General features: G+C 41.4%; 1 protein-coding gene across 2 annotated transcripts; it reads left to right on the top strand.

Moving 5' to 3' along the window:
- The first annotated feature begins 2,618 nt into the window (after window positions 1-2,618).
- LOC104048740 (protein-lysine methyltransferase METTL21E) lies at window positions 2,619-22,555 on the top strand. 2 transcript variants are annotated; one of them, XM_064473062.1, is made up of 5 exons: window positions 2,619-2,694; window positions 17,367-17,524; window positions 20,018-20,135; window positions 21,072-21,216; window positions 22,082-22,555. In XM_064473062.1, the coding sequence occupies exons 1-5, from the start codon at window positions 2,631-2,633 to the stop codon at window positions 22,146-22,148; spliced, it is 552 nt and encodes a 183-aa protein (XP_064329132.1). In that variant the 5' UTR covers window positions 2,619-2,630; the 3' UTR covers window positions 22,149-22,555. The 2 variants fall into 2 exon arrangements, with proteins under 2 accessions (XP_064329132.1, XP_064329061.1); XM_064472991.1 differs by having other exon boundaries at window positions 21,072-22,555.
- The last annotated feature ends 1,357 nt before the right edge of the window (window positions 22,556-23,912 follow it).

The raw sequence follows: 23,912 nt of genomic DNA, 5'->3' as shown, positions 1-23,912 counted from the left end.
ATAGTTTATAAATGTAGAAGAGCTGTTAATTTCTTCTGCCAAGTGTGGTAAAGTAGAGAGACCTTCAGTTCTCTGGAGGGCCTGTTTAGCATTCTTGTACAATAATTTATTATTCTTCAATGGCACCTAGGAACCCCAGTTGAGGTTGAAGTCTAATTTTGCTACAAACTGGGTAGAGACAGTGCCTGTCCTGAATTGATGACGGTCTAAATAAGAGAAGTCTTAACGATACCTGTATTTGTTCCCACGGCAGTAAGTGGTCGTGATCTGTTGAGTGAAAGTACATCCCGTATGCCCAAAAAAGGAGTGGTATGTGGGTAATCATGCATGTTGACAGCTGTCTCGGGGTAAAGCGGGCTAGGATTTTGGGGGCTGTGGACCTTGTTACAGTTCTGCATTCCAAAGTGAGCACGCATTCGTATACCCCTGCTACAAACGCACCCCTGCCCCCTTGTAAATAGCGCTCGGTGCTCGGAAGACTTTTTTGACCCTGAAAAAGGATGTTTTGTTCTTCGGTTACTTTTTACTAACAGCGAGGTTGTTACTGACGTGGTAGCACTATCTTGTTTTTGTAAAAAGTACTCCGAAGTTGGTTACTTCGTTGGTTGGAGCTCCCTTGCCTGGGTGCCTGCCGCTGTTACGAAACCCGCTCCCTTGCGCAGGGGGCGCGGTGTGCGGTGCCCACTTTGTGTTCGGGCTGCAGCTGTCGTGATTTATTATCGCTCCTGGTGTGGGGATGTTGGCAATGCGTGACACGCTTCAGAGCACGCTTCTGCCTGGGGCTGCCGGGGAGGGACGCGACCGGGCAGATAAGGGCTTTTCTCTTTGAGTACCGTCTTGGGAGATTCAGGTACTGTTCACTGAAACAGGGTGGATGCCGGTGGTATTTCACTGGTCTGCGCCTTTTACTCTAAATTACTTTGTATCATTTACTTTAAGCAGCATAACTCAGCAACGGAGCTGCTCTGCACAGGTTAGTTGCTTGTAGTGTTCCTGAATTCATGTGTTGAAGTCGGACAGGTTGTTGTGTAGTTCAGTGTACCACAAAGTATATTTTTAGAAGGGGGGGAAAAAAAAAACAGAGGGCCACAAAATACAAAGATTTTCCCTTTTAGGGTGATTTTCTGGTGCAGTGCTTCTTGTCCTTCAGAGTGCAAAGGGACTGATTGTTAACCTATTATTTTTATCTTCTAATGGGAAGAAAATTTGTCTTTTTTTTTTTAGACTTCTGAGGTAGATGACAAGCTGATGGATATATGTAACGTTTACTGCTTAATGTCCCAGTAGTTTCTAACGCTACTTATTATTCTGAAGGTGCCTACAAAGACTTTGAATCCCATCGAACCTCTTTTCTGTTCCCCATGTAATGACTATTGCTAACTTCATAGACAGGCACGAATATAATAGCAGTACTTTGGTTCTGTGTGTTATGGTAATGTGTAGAAGCCTCCCAAGTTATTTTTCCACCCTCAAATAGGTTCATGGCTGCCGGCAGTGTGGTGGTAAACTTAAAGATCAAACCTGCGTGTCTTCTGTAGGGTGAAGTCAAGAGAGTATGGTGCATGCCCTCCAACAAGACAGGGCTGTTCTATACTCTCCTCTTTCATCTGAAGTTTTGAGAGGAAAACCTGCCTCAGGCTTCGCACTGTGAGGCAGTTTTCTCGATATTCAGTGTACGTTCTTACTTTGCCTTTTTTTTTTTTTAACTAGGTAGAGATACTCCTTTGTCCATTGCCTTATTTAATTGCATCCCTATTGGCTGTTTAGACACATGTAGGTTATGAACTCTATGCTGACTGTAACCATTCCTGCAAAAATCAAATTTCCATATAACAGTGCAAGAGCTTTCAAAATTATCAGAGCACTGATTTATATTTTTTTTCTGTGAAGTCAGTGTTTTCCTGATTGTAAAACATCAAGAACTGGAGGCTGTTTGTTGTCTGTCTGCTTTTCTGCAAACGGCTGAAAATTGTGCTGTCCTCTGTCATACTTTTCCTATTTCTTCTTTCTCCTGAGTCTGCATGTTCTGTGTCTGTTTATATAGGCACGTACACGTTCTGTTCTGCATGTTGTCTGTAGGTGCTGCTTCCTACTTATTCTCATATGCACCTTTTACTAATAGGTTGTTCCCTTCCCTTCCAAGCCAATTAATTCAAACAAGATTAGATCCTTTTGTGCATTTTTTCTTCTTTCAGACGTTCGTTGCTACCTTTTCTTTCAATCATTTATAAGCTTACCAATGCTGATTTAAATTGATTCTCATTTTAAATTTTCATAAAATAGCTTTAAACATTTATCAAAGCTCCTGGTGGGTTTTTTATTGTTTGGCTGGTTATTTTTTGTTTGTTTGTTTTTAATCTACTTCTTATTCCCCTCTGAGAGAAGAACAGTTGAACTGGTTTGCTGCTTCTCGTTCTTTGAATATTGATGCATTAAATATGGAATATCTGGTGCTTTCAATATCGGTATTTATGTGTCTGCATGTCTTTATTATCAATACAAGTAAATTATAGTGTAATGCGTGTGAAAAAGTTTGGGGTTTTTTGTGAAGTGCTGTATCGGGGAAAAGAAAGAAAGTAATTTTATTCAGGCAGGCTTGTTTTTGTCCCTCCCAGGTTTTGAGGCATAGTATGGATTTGACATCATCACATCATAATCATCTACAAAATGAACTGATAAGAGAAAGACAAGAAGGTAAAATGTTTCTTATTTCACTGTGTTTTCTTGTTGCACTTAGGAGTATTGTTGCGTGTAAGGAACAAGGTGTTTTGCTCACAATGAGCTATCTTCTCATTAATTTTTTGTGAAGAATTGCATTTATGGCGCTTGTACAGAAAATACAACAGATAGCGCTGTTGAGGTATTCTAGCTATGCGGTAAGTATCTGCTATAGCGGCATACGCCAGTCCCGGCGGTTTCCCATCAGTGCCTGGCATGTGGCCCCTGGCTATTTGCCTGCAACTGGTTCCAGGGAACAAAGCTGTGACTACGATCAGGCTGTTCAGGGTAGGTTTGTTTGCAGGGTGTCAATTAAGGAGAATTGGTTATTACAAGGTTTGTTTCTGTCTAGACAACCTCAAACCTAATCTTTGAATACCTTCAGGGGCTGTTGGCAGCTTTTCCTCTTAAGCAAATTAATGGCTGCACATCTTTCAGGATCCTAAAGCATCACGAGTAATCCCCTTTGTAAGGTCACCAGGAGTAGACAAGGTTTTAGCGCAAGTGCGTGTGTTGTTTTGGGATGGGGTCTAGATACGTTCTACAGCTGAATGTGAAAGAAAGAGGTGGTTCTTTTTAAATTATTTGATTTTTCATAATATTCTTGTTTAAAATCTCAGCTGAGTCGTGGTCCATGTAGAGCCAGGCTTTTGAGCTTCTGCTTTTTCAAAAGAGCCCAGCATCAGGTCTGCTTTGCTACTTGTTCAGCAAAGCAAAGTGGAGCTTTGGGCATGACTGCAATACTTAAAACTAATTATTTGCTTACTGAAACTAAGGATTGTTGTTTTGTTTTCAAATACTTTTTAAAGTACCTCAAAGCGATGACCTTCTCTGGAAAGCTGACATTGCACAAGATGATGGCTGACAGGGATTGGTATAGATTGCCGTTGCACAAAGTACTCTTCAAGTGCCTTAATCTGGAGATTTTCTTTAATGCAATTCTCTTTCCTATTGTGTAATTCTGCCTTGAAACAAAGAGCTCAAGTTGATCCTGTGCAACGAAGCATGATTGCTGGGGTAAGAAAAATATAGGAGAAGAAATATTAGAGATAGGACTACTAAAGACTGAAATATTGCTCACTGTCATGTATTCTGTAGTACACAAGGGTTGAGGTAAAGTTGCACAGGCATTTCTATGCTTCTGCAAGCTTGGTTCTCTAATATTGATACTGTCTTCATGCAGGATTTAGGGTGGGAAGAAGTGAGTCTGTGTGTAATTTCTTTAGCTTTTGAATTATGAAAATAGATTGAGCTCTGGCACATTAGGTCAAAGTAGGTAAAATTACTTGGTAGGGCAGAATCTTTAGATCAAATGCAGAAATGTATTCCACTTAGCTAACAGAGTAACTGTGTTGACAGCAATAGCAGGTGGTTCTCTTCCATGTCCAGAAACAGTAGTTTAAGAGGCCGAGGAGACATGAATGGAAAATGGGATATCTTTACAGTTTCATCTGACACCAGGCTTTGGCATATTAAATTCCATGCCAGCTTCTGGAGGTGAAGTGTGCTGAACCTGCTGCACGGAGACTTACCTGCTTGATCACCCTGAGCCTTCCTTGTTCTCATCCTTTACCTCTGCTGCCTTCCCCATTCCCATTTCATTAACATCACCTACCCAGTCTCAGTGTCTGTTTCTCGGGTTCAGTTTCTCTGCAAGTTCCAGTCTGATCTCTCTATATTCAGTGCCTTCCCCTTTCCTTCTTAATTGGCTTGTCATAAGTTCTCCAGGTCAAAACTCCTTATTATTGTTCATGATTCCCATTACTACTGGTTCTCATCTTACAGATAGGTCCTCACCTGGTTTGATCTTTCCTCTGGTGTCTTTATCCAATGAGTTCTCCATCACACCTGCATCATTAGATGTCTCTTTTCCCTCCTCTCATGATTTCTCTTGATCATTACCTTTGACTCTCCTTGGCTAAACTTTTCTGAGATCAGATTCTGCCACTCCCATCTTCACTTCTTGGGATACTAAATTACTTTACCACAGTTGCATTATATAATTTCACTCCAGAATAATTTTATCTCTGATACAAAAGGAGGAGTTTGTGAGGCGTACTTGTCCTTGACACTCCATCGTCTCGCTTCACTTGGCCAGGGCTCAGGTTTTTAATCCATAAATATCTGAGAAAATGCTGACCTGGTAACCTTCGCATATCTCCTGGCATTTTAGAAGGGACACACTCCTTCTACTCACCCTGCTTGACAGATGTCCTAATTGACAGCAATTCCTGCCATCATTTCAAGACTCTGGGTGGAGTCCAGAAAGGTGCCTTAAAGGGGACGTAGCTGGAACGGAGGCAAGTGAGAAGCAGCCTAACCCTGTGTTGTGGTTTAACCCGGCAGGCAGCTAAACACCACACAGCCATTCGCTCACTGCCCCAGTGGGATGGGGGAGGGAACTGGGGAGAAATAAAGTAAAATTCGTGGGTTGTGATAAAGGCAGTTTAATGGGACAGGAAAGGAAGGGAAAATAATGATAAAGGAATATACAAAATAGGTGATGCAGAATGCAACTGCTTACCACCTGCTGACCAACGCCCAGCCAGTCCCTGAGCGGCGATCGCTGTCCCCCTGCCCAACTCCCCCCAGTTTACTGAGCATGATGTCTTATGATATGGAATATCCTTTTGGCCAGTTTGGGCCACCTGCCCTGTCTGTGCCCCCTCCCAGCTTCTCGCTGAGAAGTCCTTGACCAGTGTAACCACTACCCAGCAACAACTAAAACATCAGTGTGTTATCAACATTATTCTCATACTAAATCCAAAGCACAGCACTGTCCCAGTTACTAGGAAGAAAATTAACTCCATCCCAGCCAAAACCAGGACACCCTGTAACTTAGAATTTAAGATATTCAGATGGAAAGAGGGAGTGACTTAATGTCTCATTCTGTTTTCCTTCTCTTTCTCACTCCCTTCCCTAATGAGACTTTTCCATGGACTTCAAAGACTGCTGTAAAGTGTGAAAAACATCCTGGGACCAGAGGACAGAGCCTAAGTCTGTTTCTTCACAACTAAGTGACCAGTTCATCGCTGGGCTTTTCCTTGCTTCTTGTCCATCTAGCATGATCCTTGCAATCCTGGTTTCCTGATGGCCTGCCTCTGGTGGTGATGGGGGTGGGGGGAAGCACCTGGTTCTGTAGGGCAGCTGGAACATACCCCTTGGCTGAGTGAGTTGTGAATTTGAATCCTTCTGAGGAAGGTCCAGCATCCAGTTCCTCTATTTTCTGAGTGCTTAAATTGCTGAACCATTCTTTATATAGTGGACTTTGGCAAGTAACAGTGCTGTTTAAAAAAATAAGCCTATTTATACTATATATAAATGACCCTTTTGCTATATCTTCCCACTACCGCTTTCCCGTCTTTCATCTTCCTCTTTTTTGTGTCTTGGCTTTGAATTATGTTTATATCTTAAAACAAAACAAAAACAAACAAAAAAACAAATGAACAAACGAACCCCCCAAAACCCCCAATCCAAACACCCCTCCCAAACCCCAAACCGCCTCTTCCATTAATTCTCATTTCAAAAACGTCAACACCACCCACCCCTCCACCCCCCTTCCCCCCGACTCATGGAATCCATACCATTAGTTTCCTACATTCTTTTTCTACGCTGCAGGAGTGACCCGAAATATTAGAACTCAAACCCTACTCACCTTGGGCAGCAAGCTGTCTCCAAACCAAAAAAGACTAAAAGAGGCAGTTTGGAATAAGACTTGAGTATAACCCAATTAAGGAGTGGCTAGAGCTAAACTGCACCTCCAAGCAAATCAGAATAGTCTAAAAATACCTCTTCTGAATTTACCTCTTGGCTATCTTATAGTAACTTATCTCTGAGCTCTTTTTTTTTTTTTTGAAAGTGACAGCACTCAAATACTATAGTAAACATCAGGCGTACTAATTTGAATTAAGACTTATCTGTTCCTTTTCTCTTCCCTCAACAAGTAGACCCGCTTTTGCTGAAGATGTTACTAAACTCGAATGGAAACTTCTCATGTGTGGATAGAACAGAAGTTGGAGGTAACACTCAAATAACCAAAGCATGTGTTAACTCTATAGAGAAGTCTGTAACGTCGTCTTCCCTCTCAGCCAAGTGTCTGCCTTGTCTGTTTTCATCTTTCCCCTTTATAGGAGCTGCATTTCAACAATAAATTAAATATTTCTCAACTGCCACACAAAAATGGTGGTATGTTTGTATGGATTGCTGTTGTTAGGTTACTTTCAGGTCCTTTCCTCAAAAAAATTTTAGAAGATGAGTATTATTCATAGGGGAAAATTGGCAGGCATTTTGTTGAGTCTGGTGGCTGTGGTACCTGGCGTGTTCTGGCATGTCATTACAAGGAAATAAGAGCTTTCAGTGGCACAGAGCCCTCTTGACCAGGCAAGGTAAGAGATGTGAAAGATTAGACCAGACAAAAAAAAATGCAGTGTCTAAATTACTCATCCAGAGCCTTCCTATCCATCTTGGTGTTTTGTAATGTACATTAGACCATCTAAATTAAGAACACGGTCTTCTTTTGTAGTCAAAGGGAAATAATTTAGTTATCTTTAGAGATTAAATAGCTGCTCAGTTTAGACCTGAAGATGTTTTCAATGAGAGACGAACATAATGAAGCAACAAGGGAAATACTTGGCACATTTGAATTCATTATGTGTTCAAGAGATAATCTGACTATGGTACTTCTATTTTCAGCTTTCTAATGGTTTTGGATGACCTGTGACTTGGATGAGGCTAGGATATCAGGGGTGTGAATTTCAAATTGAAAATACACCTCTCAAGCCTGGGTAAATACACAGACTGGATACTGTGAACATAACCCTTCTCCTGTTCTTGTCTCCTCATGCTCTGAGCAAAGTGCATCTTGTCTCTTGGCTGAGAAGAGGCTGCCCGTGGGTGGCAGTTTTGTATTTCTGCATTTCAAAGTATAAAGTTTCAAGCTTTATATTACCCTGTTGTAGTATCTCAGATTAATCAATAAAATATACCTCGTCGTTGCCATCACTTCAGCAGGTTGAGCTCGTCATGAAGGTACTAGAATGCCTACACCCGGTTACCTGATCATTTGCCTCTTTGCTGGTAGGGATAAAGTAAAGTAAAATTACCTGTGTAGCTTAGATAAGTACTGGAACAGTACTTTGCTTTATATTCTTAGAAAGGTGTAGGTTACATCTGACTTCTAGAAAGTCAAGGGCGTGATTAGATTTCCCTCCTAACACCTTCCTTTAAGGATCCTTAGGCTGGAATGGAATGAAATAGAAGTAAGTAGAATGAAATAAAGATACTAAAGTGATACCACCTGGCATGTGGGGACTATTCTGTGATTCAGGATTGTGTATGTTTCCATGGAGCCATCTCTAATGCTTGCAAGACCAGGGCTCTGATCCTGAGCTGTCAGTAGTTCAGTAAAAATTGTGAGTCCAGCGACCCTTAGAATTGGGACCTAATGTAGATTTGGGGTAGAATTCTTCTGAGCCATTGGAAATACCCAGATGGAGTCACAGGACTACCCTCTGATGATGCCTATCAGGGTAGTAGTGTAACTCTTCTCCAGTCGTCTTTTACAGTTACAGAACTAGTTTCAGATCTGTTCCCTTACTGACCTTTTTGCAGGTATCTTCATGACGTTGGGGTCTATAGATAGCTATTTTATTATACAATAGTATATATATGTAATGTGTATTTTATCTATTATGTATATTTTACATATATATGTAAAATATAGATCTTGAATCTTACTTTGGATGACTCATGTTCCATGTTCCATGTGTCCAGAGTGGGGACATCTGAAGAGTCCTGGATATCATGAATTGTTGGATTTTTCATGCATTACTCGGCAATGTCAGCACAGGTAGTTCTGTGTTCATCACACTCAGACGCGATTGCTGAGAAGTCTTGGAGGAACCATGCATGTCTTCACAGCTGTTGATACATGGTTCTTAAAATATTTGTAAGTACAAGTCTAAATGGTAAATTTTAAATCTAAACTCTACAGATGAGAGTATACTGCTTCTGAAGAAGGGAAAAATCTGTTGCTGTAGGGTTGAACTTTGTCGGGTCAAGTTCATGCTGAAGGCTTGGATTTCATTCCTTTTGCCAGCTGGAGAAGATCCATCAAAGCAGGAGAGAAGCAGAAGGTGGCTGGGTCTTATTTCCTTATCACCTTGGGCTGTGACACCATTTGACCTCAAGAGATTAAGTAGGGTCAGGCCAGCACTTGAAAGAGACTAATCTGTATTTTTGCCCCTGTAGGTTGTTTTGATGAATCATTGGGTGAAACTATTGTTTCTGAATTAATGCTGTCCTAATCCACTAGCAAAGTACTCGGAGGATGTTTTGTTACTCTGTGCACTATTTGTGAATGAGTCTGAAAATGGAGATATTGACTGCTAGTATATGCTTCACAGCTTTTATGTGGAATGGTCATTTTACTTCCTTTTTTTTAGCCACATTTTAATTCAGGCATCTAGACAGTGGTATCTGTTTTCATTTTAAATATAATTTTAATTCAGCACCCTTGTCGTTGCTGCTTTTCCTGCATTTTAAGTGCTGTTCAACAGTGCCTGTCTCTGTTCCCTTTTTATTCAGTGGAGAATGCATTAATATAGGCAGTATCATTAGTTATGCAGTGAGAGATTTAACATACACTATTGATTGATGGACGATACCCAACCGATTTCTTGATGGAGCTGTATACTCTCAAGCATGATTTTATGTAACAATTGGTATAAAGGGAAGACCTGGTCATGTAGCATGTTTCTAAACAGGTACTATTTCTACTCATTCCAAGCAAAAAGTGTGCAGATGAAGATAGCCTGGGGTCCATTCATGTCATTTTCTTCTTTGTTAAAAAAAAGGTGCTGCAGTTTACAACTTGCTCCATTCTGACCTGGTCTATCTCCTGTTATTTTCCTTCTGCCTTCCCTTCCTCGCTTGAAGGATTTTTCCAACTCTCTTAGCAGAACTCATGTCTTTTTCTTTCTTTAGATTTGTTCTGATATAAAACATTTCATTTGACATTTGAATGTGTCAGCAAAATCCTCTGCTTCCCTACACAAGATTTCGCAGCTTGACACGTGTTTCTCTGACCTGCCACCGACATCACAACTCCAGTCTTCCACATGATTTAGTATGTCTCTTTGGGAAACTATGTTCACATTTTAGTTGTAATAACAATGATTGCTTTGCCTTTAAGAATGATGTTTATGCTGTTTTCTTAATGATGTGGTTGATATAGCACAAGATGTGTCAGCAGTATATGACTTTTCTCCCTCAGCCCTGATATTAACTTAAAATCAAGGGAGTTCAAAGAACATGCTCCAAAGACGTTAGAGTTTTATGATAATACTTTACCTGAAATATTTCAAAGGATGCTATAAGAAATCAACCTATTAGTCAGAAAGTCTTAAGACACTTAGACATTAAAATTCTATTTCAAGAAGAATTTGGGGCATCTATAGATGGAAACTTCTTTGCGAACACAAGTTCAAGACCAAAGGAGCATTATCTGTTTCACTAACAAGAATTACCTCAATTTCTATATGTTACCTGAACAAGATCAGAGTGTCTCATCTTAATGTAAACAACATTCTAGCACTTGGAACTCCAGTGGTTTCTGTGTGTATGAGCTCATGCAAAGAGATGAATAGGCTGAAGAAAGTAATTCTACGTATATACCACCTCCATGCCTCTCCAAATCACAGAAGAGTGACAGCAAACCTACGTGCTCAAACCCAGGCAGACAAAGAGGGGAGGAACGAGTCCTACCAGACCTTTAAGGTCTGACAGTTTAGTATGGGTGCTCGAGTAGTATCGCTGGAAATGCCCGTTATGTGCTTCTATTCCTACAAGAATTGAGACCGAGGTCAGCTGAGCCTTTTCCTCTCATCTGACCTTATTCTACCAATAAGTCAGTCCTTCTCTTAAAATGTCATTAAAATAATTAAAATCCATTCATTGAGTCATAATTCCAAGAATTTTTCTTCCTGAACAAGACAATATGGAATAGCACAGAGATAAACACTCCCAGAATAACAACTTCCTATCAACTTTTTACAACTGTTGTCAAGAAACTAGTTTGATCAAAGTACCAGCAGAACTTTCTCAATGTTTGCAGGAATTAAAAGACATCATCTCTCTTGGATTTTGCTTACTCTGACAACAATTTTCTTGTTGCTTGAAAGATTTCCCACTAGTTCATTATTTTTCTGTTCTGACTGCTCTGAAGGCAGTTATCCTTTTGTGCAGTCCCACAAGGAGTTTGGTTATTCTGAAAGATATAAAGCAGAAATAGAAGAGTGCCTTTCGCAGTATGAAGGGAAACTTGTATGTAAGTAAGCAAATCTGACTAAAAGCCTGTGCTCTTTATTTTGTTAGCACTCTTACTCAGAATCATTAGCATCTTGGTACTGGTAAAATTTCTTATTAGGGTTTTTAACCCTGTCCACCATATGATGTCTTTACTGAAACAAATATTCTTTTTGATTCTCCACAATAGTCAGGTCTTCTTAAGGGGAAGACGAAAATAGAAAAATTATGTAGAATTCTCCAGATAACCCATCTGGGGGATTACCAAAGGGATAAAATGGCCAAAGACTTAAGTGGTGGTATTAAATCCCAGGGTTGGGATTGGGATTCTTCATTCAGGGGTATGGACAGTTTAGCTCAGGTAGGGAACAGTGGCCTACAAACTCTGTTAGTGTAGGTGCTAAGCGAGCCTTAAGTAGCAAAATTGCTGATAATGTAGGGGATAGGTGGGAAATGTTTACTGAGCGCTAGAGGGGTAGCTGGAATACTGCTAAAGTTTTATAGATCTTCTGGCAGAAGCTTTATAAGTTAAGACTTAATAAGTTAAGGCTTCCTAACAAAATTGGATCCAAAACAGATGTCAAGGGAGGAAGAATCAAGAAAAATGGTTGTAATTGGGAGGTAATAGAAGGAATAGCTTTTTACTTCTACAGCTAATACTGATCACAGAAAGAGATCAGACTGCTCTAAGCAATCAGAGAAGATTAAAAGCAGACTATATCTGGTATGCCTGGAAACAGGATAATATATTAAATACACTTACAATATGTGTAATAAGACAGCTTCATATTAATTCTTTCATAAGAAAAGATTAATTTTGCCCTGGAGCGGCATTTCCTGGGCACTTAACTGATGTTTGCGCAGGGATCCCTGCTTGCAGGCACAATGATGCATGTGTTTTCTCTCAACTCAACACTAGAGGCTTGCAGAAATTGTAATGGGCTGCCACATACTACGTGTTTCCTAACATCTTAAATATCATAGTTTCAACATTGACTACTTTATTTGTTACCTTTATAAAATTACACTCTCTGTTTTTTTTCTACTAGTATATGCCTTACATTATTTTTAATTTCACTGTATCCCATTATTAAGGTTCCCTCCCTGCCCCTCCCCCCCCCCCCCCCCCAATTTTTAGGTTACTGTGGGTTGGTTAGTTGCATATTTTTGTTGGTTTGTTTGTTTGTTTTCATTTCAGATTATGTCTCGGTGTCAACGTACTAAGATTGAACATGAACATTTTTGCTTTTCTTCCTTGTTTGTTGCTATTCTCTAGTTTCCTTTGATGCTTAGAGTACACTGTTACAAGCTTAAAGCACTGTATAATGAGCCTGAGCATCTTCCTGATGTGTTTTTGTTTGGTATCATCTCTTTTTTTGTTCATTCCTGCTTTTGTTCCTTGGTCCTTCTATCACAAGGAAGGAGAGAGACTTTGTCAATAGGTTATGGCAAGAAAAATAGTGAGGCGTATGACAGAGCAAATGACAGCAATTGAGGCCACCATATCCTGTGACTGCAGTGACTTGAGGGGGAAGAAAACATGAAGAATCTTCAAAAGAACAATGTGTTACATGCTGATAAAAACATAAATGTTTTAATTTTTAAAAGCCATTGGACCTGAAGTTTCTGTGCAGACCCTGATCTTGATATCTGTGATTTTGATGGTAACTGCGGGCTTGATACAGAAACTCTGCGTTGGACAAGATGTTAGCCCAGTCATCTAAATCTCTAGCATGCTTTCTAGGAGGTGTAACTTGTAAACATGTTTTGCTTTAGCTAATTTGTCAAGAGATCGTAGTTGGCCGTGAAAGAAAAATTCCTGTGAAAACTTGGAATGGTTTTAGACTTTGCTAAGAAAGTGCTCCGGACAACTTCGCTTACTTTTTTTTTTTTTTTTTTGGTAACATTGTGGTGCAGCTTTGTGTGATGATGGCAAAACTGAAACTGGCTTAGTATTCAGCTAAAAAAGAATGAATCCTCTCCTGTTAGAAGAGTTATCCAGGATTATGTTAGCTATCATAAATATCCTTTGCTTAGCAACGGGGATGGCATTCAGGATATCAAGCCAACTGGAAAGAATCCCTCTGACAGGGCTCTGCTGGTGTGGGTGGATAAGCTTTCCTGACACCACCAGTGCTTTCGCTCCTGTCTGTCATAATTTGTGTTGCTAGGATCTGTTTCACAAGTTTTGTGACAGACTTATATATGATACTGTGGCTCCTTTTGTTTACTGTCAGAAAGAACCATGACGTGGGGAAAGGGAACAGTAAAAGGTTATGGAAAGCAATAAAAAATCCGGGCACATAAGACCATGAGTGTCTATAGAAGGGCAGCTGTTCCTGAAGGGAAAAAGAAGGTAAAAAATTTCTTTTGGTTTGCTGAAATGGAAAACAATATATGGTAACATTCCACTTTATTTTTAATGAACTTGGCTTCTTCAGCAAAACAGGAAAGAAATTTAGTCAGAAACTGAAAACTTCAATTAGAATTTATGAGAATTCCGAAGTAGAATGCTAACCGTTAATGATGAAATGTATTTTTATTTACAAAAAAGTAATTCATATCCATTGAATCATAGAATGGTTTGGATTGGAAAGGGCCTTTAAAGGTCATCTAGTCCAACCCCCCTGCAGTGAGCAGGGACATCTTCAACTAGATCAGGTTGCTCAGAGCCCCGTCCAGCCTGGCCTTGAATGTTTCCAGAGATGGCGCATCTACCGCCTCTCTGGGCAACCTGTGCCAGTGTTTCACCACCCTCATGATAAAAAATTTCTTCCTTGTACCTAGTCTGAATCTACCCTCTTTTAGTTTAAAACCGTTACCCCTTTTCCTATCACAACAGGCTTTGCTAAAGAGATTGTCCCCATCTTTCCTATAGTCCCTCTTTAAGTACTGAAAGGCTGCAATCAGGTCTCCCCACAGCCTGCTCTTCTCCAGGCTGAACAACCCCAACTCTCTCAGCCTTTCTTCACAGGGGAGGTGTTCCATCCCTCTGGCCGTTTTTGTGGCCTCCTCTGGGCCTGCATCAACAGGACCATGGTTTCCTGTGCTGAGGGCTCCAGAGCTGGATGCAGGACTCCAGGTGGGGTCTCACCAGAGGGGAGTTGAAGGGCAGCATCACCTCCCTCGACCTGCTGGCCACGCTTCTTTTGATGCAGCCCAGGATACGGTTGGCCTTCTGGGCTGCAGGCACACATTGTTGGCTCATGTCCAGCTTTTCATCCACCAGTACCCCCAGGTCCTTCTCTGCAGGGCTGCTCTCAATCCCTTCATCCCCCAGCCTGTACTGATATCAGGGGTTGCCCCAACCCAGGTGCAGGACCCTGCACTTGGCCTTGTTGAACCTCATGAGGTGCTCACAGGCCTACCTCTCCAGCTTATCCAGGTCTTTTTGGATGACATCCTGTCCCTCAGGCATGTCAACTGCACCGCTCAGCTTGGTGTCATCTGCAAACTTGCTGAGGGTAGACAGGTTCCCACTGTCTAAGTCATTGATGAAAAATGTTAAACAGCACTGGTCCCAGTATGGACTCCTGAGGTACCCCACTTGTTACTGATCTCCATCTGGACATTGAGCCATTGACCACTATCTTCTGGGTGCGACCATCTAACCAATTCCTTATCCACCAAACAGTCCACCCATCAAACCCGTACCTCCCTAGTAAAGAGAGAAGGATATTGTGGGGGACCTTTGACCTGTTGTGTCAAAAGCATTACAGAAGTCCAGATAGATGACATCCGTTGCTCTTCCTTTGTCCTGTCCTGATGTAGTCCCTCCATCAGAGAAGGCCACTAGGTTGGTCAGGCAGGACTTGGCCTTGGTGAAGCCATGCTGGCTGTCTCAGATCAGCTCCCTGTCCTCCATGTGCCTTAGTAGAGCTTCTAGGAGGATCTGTTCCATGATCTTCCCAGGCACAGAGGTGAGGCTGAGAGGTTGGTAGATCGCCAGGTCCTCCTTTCCACCCTTTTTAGAGACGGGCCCAATGTTTCCCTTTTTTCCAGTCCCCAGGGACTTCAGCTGACTGCCATGACGTCTCAAATATAATGGAGAGTGGCTTGGCACCTACATCAGCCAATTCCCTCAGGACTCTGGGATGCCTCTCATCAGGTCCCGTAGACTCATGTATGTTCATGTTCCTCAGGTGGCCATGAACCTGATCTTCCCTTACAGTGGGAGGGGTTTTATCCTGCTGGCCTCCATCCTGCAGTCCATCAGGTTGGGATGGGTGAGGAGAGAGGTTACCAGTGAAGACTGAGGCAAAGACTTTGCTGAGTACCTCAGCCTTCTCCTTGTCTGTTGTTAGCAGTTTGCCAGCCTTGCTCATTGGAAGGGTATACTTCCTTTGACCTTCCTTTTCTGGTTGATGTACCTGCAGAAGCCTTTCTTGTTATTCTTTGTGTCCCTTGCCAAGTTCAGCTCCAACTGTGCCTTGGTTTTTCTAACTCCATCCCTACACAACTGGGCAGCATGCCCATACTCTTTCCAGGATATCTGTCCCTGCTTCCACTGCCTATGCCTTTCTTTCTTGACCTTTAGTTTGACCAACAGGTCTCGACTCATCCATGCTAGTCTGTTGCCTTGCTTGCATGATTTCTTACACCTGGGAGCTGAGAGCTCTTGCGCTGTATGGAAAGTGTCCTTAAATATCTGCCAGCTCTGTTCTGCTCCCTGTCCCTGAGGGCAGTTCCCCAGGAGGTCTTATTGACTAACACCTTGGAGAGCTAGAATTTTGCTTTCCTAAAATTCAAGGTGCTGGCTTTACCCTTTGCCCGACCCATATACCTCAGGACAGCGAGCTCCAGCCGTGCATGATCACTGCAGCCTGGGCTGCCTCCACTCTTGATGTCGCCAATTAGCTCACTTGCCTTGGTGACCAACAGATGCAGTATTGCATCCCCTTTGGTAGGGCTGTCTATTACCTGTCTTAAGTTATCCTCAGTGCATTCCAGGGGTCTACTGGATTTCCTCAACTCACCGTGCTACTTTTCCAGTGGATGTTGGGGTGGTTGAAGTTCCACAGCAGGATGAGAGTTTGTGATCCTGATGTCTCCTGTAGCTAGAGTAAGGAGGTTTCACCAATAGGCTCCACTTGACCCTCCAGATTGTAGTAGACACCAACCACAAAGTTGCCTTTGTTGCCGCAGTCTCTCATTCTTACCGACAAGCTTCCAACCAGCTTGTGGCTATTCTTCAGAGACAGCTCTTCACATTCTATCCATTCTATTCTTGATGTAGAGGGCAACACGTCTGCCCCTCCTTCCTCGCCTGTCCCTTCTGAACACCCTGTAGCCATCGATAGCTGCACTCCACGTTTCAGTAATGGCAACTAAGTCATCGTTTTCTAGCAGCATGATGTTGTCCAGCTCCTCCTGTTTGTTGCCCATGCTGTGTGCATTGGTGCAGAGACACTTCAGCTGGGCTCTTGGCTGTGTCACCTTCTTAGAGGGACACCCCTTAATTCCTTTGAGGTATTTCACTGGTTTCCCTGTTGTGTCCTGTTACTTCAGGACCCCCTGGTGCTCATCTCCGTAAGACTTCAAGCGTGCTGCAGTGTAGCCAGCAAGTCTTAGAGCAAGAGGCTGAGGGCCCCCGCTAGCACCCCATCCCTCTAACCTTGGTGTGTCATCCCACAGCTTGCCATGGGCAATCCTGATATTATCCTCTCCCCCTTCAAGTCTAGTTTAAAGCTATGTCAGTGAGCCTCACTAGCTTGTAAGCAAAGATCTTCTTCCTCCTTTGAGAAGGGGAATCCTATCAGATTCCAGCAAGCCTGATGCAATGTAGGTCATCCCATTGTCAAAAACCCCAAAATTGTGGGGGTGACACCAGCCACAGAGCCATGTATTAATAGACTGGACCCATCTGTTTCTTCCAATGTCGCTGCCCACAACTGGAGGGAGAGAGGAAAAAATAACCTGTCCTCCAGATTGCCTTACTAACTGTCCCCAGGCCCTGAAGTGTCTTTTGATCACCATTGAACTACATGTTGCTGCTTCATCACCACACACATGTGGAAGAACAGTAATGGGTAATAGTCCAAGGGCCATACCAGGCTAGGAAGTTTCCTAGCAGTGTCCTTAACCTGGGCCCCAGGGAGGCAGCAGACTTCCCTAAGAGGAGTGTGTGTCTGATATATTGGACTCTGTTCCCGTCAGAAGGGAGTTGCCTACAACTATAACCTGTCTTTTTTCCTTGTGGAGGTGGCCATGATATGGGGTGTAGGTCTTTCTGATGTATTCTATTCAAGCAACATTTTTGTTTCCAAATCAGCTTTTCAATATAAATTGGTAGTTTCGTTATCAGTCCACTCAGTGTGTTTGACCTTTTATACTTTTGCTTCCAGGGGAAAAAGAAGACGAACAGATAGTTGCAGAAATCATGAGAAGGCGTTTTTTTCCTGCTCTTATAACTCATAAGGCCTGGGAAGGCTTTCACTTTGCTGGTCATGAGATAAGAATTACAGAAGCCACTGATTGTTACGGGGCAGTCGTCTGGCCATCGGTACAATATTTATGCAATATTGTTATTTTTTAGCTTTGGAGTCTTCTTTTAATTTGTTTTGCATGATAAATACGTTCTGTTGTATGTTGTAAACCCAAGGAAAACATTCTATGCTTCTCTGTTCTGCAAATCCAAAACCCAAATTTGCCTGATTTCATATGGATTCCTGGTTCTCAAAGCTTAAATAATATTTCTTGTGTGTGCCCCTATCTCACAAGATTTATGACCTTGTGTCCCCCTCCTCACGTACCAGTAACTTTTGATCATGTTGGCCAATTACAAGCATATTTTGAAGGAAATATAGCAGTCTTACGATTACATTTCTATATATTTTATAAATACAGATGGCTGTATAGCAGGCAGATCCAGTTTGCAGAACCAGCTGTGATATGAGCTCACAAGGTGTTAACACTCGTAGAAGCCACTCAACCTACTCATGTAGGAAAAAAAATTACCTTGTAAATACACAGACATGGGAAAAGGTTCAGCTGGAGCTTTCAGTTTCTTAAACAGCCAGAAATCTAGTGGAAGAAAACCATTGTCCTTGGCTCTTGACATAAGAACCATCAACATGCGCACCATACAAAGAGAATTCTTCAAGGTTTTGAATCTGTGCAATGCAGCTAACTGACCATTATGGAATAATTAAGAGTGAAAGAAACCACCGCTGTCAGGGAGATGCCACAATGCACCATTGACACTTGTGGCATTCAAAGAACATCCCTGAAACAGAACCATCCCCAGCAGCCCCTATAGGAGGGAGAGGACTAAAACCCAGGAGGCTCCATTTCTGTCCCAATGGTATCAGACTCCTAGGATGTTTTTAAGAAGTATGGCCATAGTTCAGAGAGTTAGCGTACTTTGCTGTTTTGAACTCCAAATAATTTTCCTTGTCTTAGCAGACCTGGACAAATCATTTATACTGTATCTCTCAATACCTCAGTGCACATCTTCAAGTAAAGGTTGGCTGACTGCCAATTATTCTCACAAAATCATGGGTTGTACTAAAAAGCATTTTTTTTTTCTGGAATGGTTTAGCCAGTTTTGCTATGGAAAGAAGGCAACCCTTCTGTCTGTGTCTCTTCATGTTTTCCCTTCGTGTTCCATCCAGCAGTATCTGAAAAAAGTCACCAAATTTGTTGAGAGGGCAGAAACTTTAAGGAAACAAAAGTTGCATGGAAAGGAAGCCAGATTTCAAAGTTTACCTAATTTAACTGACAGGAATTTGCATCCTGCAAGCTAGTTTCTACAACAGAATATGGCAAAACTCTGAGAAAAGAAATTATAGGAATATATGGAGCTAATAGGAGATCTTAATATGATGTGGTTTTAAATGCCAGTCAAACATCAGACACAATCTTTATGAACCTGTCTTTAATTAGTCCTCGTGCTCACAGGTTTATTTCTATGTCAAAGCTTTGTTGATTACGAGATATATGTAAGTTTGCATAAAAGACCCTACACTTACTGCTCTCAATTAACAGACAGAAAGCAAAAACTTTGTTTGAATTTCTAGCATATCGACATTGGGTCAACAGTCCTCCTGTTCCTTTCCTTCTACTTCTTAATTAGTTAAAAGTAAAACTAAGAGCGTAGTTTTGTTGTGCCAGACTAAGCCACTAATAGTTGCCTTTCCAAACAGTCATCTGTATTACAAGAAGACATGGCAACTGTTGTACATACTTGTCAGTGGAGACTAAGACTATATAATTATTGAAGTCTGGGAAAAAATGTGGAAGACAAGCTGGAAACTAAAACTATCTTTGCCAGAGAAGTTAAATTAGCAATTTCTATTTCAACACTGAATGAAAGCTCACTGGTCAGTATGAGACAAGGCAAAAAAACTGAAGAAGCTTCTTAATCACAGTTTATAAATGCATATATAAGGAGTCTGTTATAGAGGGCTATTTGTGGCTTTGTTTGCTATAAAAGCTTGCTAAGCTTAACAAGGGAAGCACAGAGAAACTGAAAATTAACTGGAAAAAAAGGGGTAAATCTATTGGTCCCTTTTGAATCATTATGGTAATTAATTATTGTTAGAAATAATTAACTATTGGAAGAGCTTAACAAGGGTTGTTGTGGATTTTCTCTCACAAGCAGTCCTTATATCAAGAAGTCTTTGTGAAGGACACGTTTTAACTCAACCAGAAGTAAGTGCAGTTATAAGCAGGAACTGCTGACTGGAATGTTATAGCTCATGTTATGCAGCGTGACAGATTAGATAATTGCAGTTGTTCCTGCTGGCTGTAATGCTTTGCAAGCCTACATTGAGGCATGTTGCGGCATTTATTTTGTCAGCCTATAGAGCTCAAAGATCACAGTGAGCAGTGATCCTTTAGGGACAGCGCTTGAATGAATATTGCTCGTTTGATCAGACATGAATTTTTTAACAGACAAGAATATTTTTGCATGCTTTTAAATGACAATGCATATTTAGTGAAGGAATTTATTTCATTTATTGTTCAGTGTGTTAATGGATTCCCTCCCCTACAGGCTCTCATTCTGTGTTATTTTTTGGAAACTAATTCTAAACAATACAATTTGGTTGACAAAAATGTGATTGAAATTGGAGCTGGAACTGGGTTAGTCTCCATAGTAGCCAGTTTACTGGGTGAGTACATGCCATTGCTTTTATGCTCTTGGAATCATTGCTCAGATGAATACTGGAGGACAAAGGAAGTGCTCAGTTCTTCTAAAATAATGTTGTTTGAAAGCTTCCAAAAGCATGAAAAAGTAAATTCTAAAGGGCTTGTTTGAAAACCTGCTGTGTTGGTTTTTTTCTGTAAAGCTGTGAGTGTATTGATTCAATAAAGGACGTCCCAGTAGATGATGATGTCATTAACAGTGTTGAAGAGAGGACCAAAATAAGAAACTAGTGGCCTCATGGGATGTCAGTGGCAACCAGGTGAAGCCAGATGTAGGTATGACCAATGCATCAACTCCCATTGACGGAACAGCTCTTGGATGCCAGGTCACTTTCTTTCCATTTGTTTCCAGCATTTTCTTTTAGCAACTGGTCAGCAACAGGTCAGCAACTTGATTTTTCTGCTACAGACACTGTTGTGTTTTCTCTCATGGTAGCCTGTTCTTCCTTAAGAGTAATCCAGACCAGTGACTTCTTTGTTTTAACAGAATTTTGGCTTTCTGTAGTCAGAGAAAACTTCTACCTATGTGAAAAAGGAAAGAACCTGAGGCAATGTTTAAATCTTGTGCTGACTTCTTGGAGTCAGTAACTGGTATTCTTTGATCCCTAGTTGCTCAATGTACTTTTAACGAATATGAGATCAAGATGCAGTAAGTATCTGATTTCTTCCCACACATCTACAGCTGCATTTAGATGGCAATCTGTAGAACAGAACTACTGGGAATCAAACATTTATTTTAAGCACAATGGCTAAGAGCTAGTGGAAGGATTTACATTATTCTGTTGCCCTCAGTGAGAACTACCTGGTAAAATCTGTTCCTTGTGCAGTAGCTTTTGTGAATGGGCTTTTGCTCAAGTCTTGAGGTATATTCAAAGATTATGTTTGTTTTCCCCCTGTCACAGGTGCACTTGTGACTGCCACTGATTTGCCAGAACTGCTGGGAAACCTTCAGCACAACGTTCTCCAAAATACAAAATTGAAATGCAAGCACCAGCCTCGTGTTAAGGAATTGTCTTGGGGAATCGATCTCGAAAAGAACTTTCCTAGGTCTTCCTGTCACTTTGACTATATTATGGCTGCTGATGTAGTTTACCACCATCCCTTCCTGGATGAACTCCTCCTAACTTTTGATCACTTGTGCAAGAATGACACTGTTATTCTGTGGGCTATGAAATTTAGGCTGGACAAAGAGAACCAATTTGTGGGCAGGTTTCAGTCACTGTTTGACTTGGAGGTGATCTCTAATTTCCCCAGTTTGAACATAACCTTATATAAGGCAATGAGGAAAGGCAGGATGAAAACGAGACCCTCCAAACTGATGGTCTGAAAGAGAGATACAGGGAGGTGACAGCTTCAGCTGTTCTGCAGCTTGTTCTCTTTTTAATAATTTCCATGTTAGTAGCTGCTAACACCTGCATGAATGACATTTTTAGAGACAGCTAAAACAAAGCATCAAATTCCTAGTGCATCCCTAATGAATTCCTAAATTCAATTTGCCGATAGTTTTATACACAGAAGAAATGTATCTTTGATGTTTCCTTGACTTTCATGTGCTAAGCTGACAACACTAATAACTTTCACAAGTCTTACCATTATTGTTACAGGTTGTGTAATGAATATTTCCAATAGCTTTCAATTGCAGCTTTGAATGGTGTCTTATAAGACCAACTAATCATTTAAAACTTAAGCCTATGATAAATCTTTGTGTTTAGAAGTTGTGGTGTTAAATCTGATCTTTCCCCATAGTCACTATTGTGTAATTCCTTCCTTTGAATAGCCTTTATAGGACATTAAATTAGCTGGGAATAAAAACCCACCTGGGAAATATACTGTCATAATGAAGGGACAGAATATATTAGTTACCCTTTGATTTAATGATTATGCTTTTTTTCCCCTTCCATTTTTCATTTAGATCAGGGATTCTTCAACAGACAGCCACACACATGAGGCAAGAGGGAGTTAAATGTTTTGTTGCTTGAACAAAGGTCTTGGATAAGAAGAGTACAGCATATCACCAGCTGACCTTTGCAAAGACCTTGAATTCTTGGAGGCCTGCTCCTCCAAAAATAGACTGTTGTCTGGACCTCAGGAAACAACAATGGGAGGATGACAGTGGCTATCAAGAGAGGATCTTTGTACTGCCGGCTGGTGGTGTCTAGAGGCAGAAAACTAAACCAACCTGACACGTAGCTGAGGAATGGGTAGGCTTAGGTTTTTGGTTGGTGGTTTGGTTTTTTTTTTTTTTTTTTTTGTAGTATGGACAAACAAAATACTTTTCTCCTAGTTGCTCAGTATTGTGTTGTCAGTGCTCAGATTAATGTCCTTGAAAGCCTATGAGAGAACTTTCTTTTGGGAAGATTAATAAAATTATTCTCTGCACACCCCATATTTTCTGATTCTGTCTGTAATTGAGTGTGAGAGACCTCCAAGTCCCTTGCAGGCTAGAGAAGCAAACTCAGCTCATGTGCTAATGTCCAGGCAGAGCTTTACCACCTCTGTTATAGCAGACGATTGCTCTAGTAATATGAGGTCTCTGGGGGCTGTCAGTCTTTGCCTTTTTAGTTCCTATTTGTGTGCCCTCCAGGAGTTTTTTATGCACTGTCAGATCTGAGCATTTTTTTTATGATGACTTCCAGAACATACTAGTGGTTGTACCTTTTCTCGTGACAGAAGCATGTTTCTTATTTGCTCTGCTGCCTGGCGCAAGTATGGGGCAGAACTATGGTAAATGACTGGTGTAACTGGAATGTACTCTTACTCCCAGCTGAACATTTGGTTTCTTGGGACAGAGTTTCCTGGCATTAGAGGTGAAGCAGTGCAGAGAGCAAGCTGCCAAGCTATTCCAGTGGGAATGATGTGAAAGGAGGTGCTGAAGAGAATTTGGGGGGGGAGGATGGATGAGGATGTGACAGGTGGGACCTGGAGTTGGAGGGCGGACTGCAGAGAAAAGGTAGCTATAGAGAGAAGGTAAGATGGAGGAAGAGAAAGAGACGTATCACTGGCAATAGCGGTACTGACTTCAAAAAGGGTTAGGAACCATAGCACAAGAGCAGACCATCTCTCTTGCTACTGACTATAAGGGGGACATCCTTGGTGAGCCACAGAGGATGGCTCTGTGATAATACTAGAGCAATCAGTGTGTCTTAGCCCAGGACAGCAAAATGAGAACAAAGCAAGCCAAGTACATTGACTCTACTATCTGGCTGTCCTGCTGGGAGATCACATGTGAGATTTTGGCTTGGAGGTTATTAATGAAAATCTTCTAATCCTCATCTGTTAGTTTCCTGTGACAAGGTTTGTAGGTAGAAGTAGCATCTCTTATTTAATCAAGCAGTATAGCTAGAAAATTAGACTCTATGCCAGCTGGTATGGAGTGTTACCTCTACTTACAGATGTTATTAGGCTTATGTCTGTAGACAATTACAGCTGTAGAAAAACACAGCTACAGAACGGAAATACGTTTTCCACACTGTGTAACAGAAATAGATTAGTTTAAGTGAATAAAGAAACAAACATGGTTCTGTGCCATTTCCAGATTTCCTCTCCCTGCTTCCTTCCTCCTTACTCACTTGCAACCATTAAATCCACTGCAACAGAAACTAATCCTTGCATCCTAAAGGGCATCTCTGTTTACAAATGTTTCATGGATAAATGGATTGGCACTGCAGTTAATGGGTAACAGTGAAAATATCTTGTGAACTCCAAAGTGGTGAAGGCTAAAGAAGGAAAGGAAGACTACAGCA

Source organism: Phalacrocorax carbo, chromosome 1, assembly GCF_963921805.1.
Source record: "Phalacrocorax carbo chromosome 1, bPhaCar2.1, whole genome shotgun sequence".
NCBI classification, from domain to species: Eukaryota; Metazoa; Chordata; class Aves; order Suliformes; family Phalacrocoracidae; genus Phalacrocorax; species Phalacrocorax carbo.
This window is presented reverse-complemented; position numbering and strand designations above follow the sequence as displayed.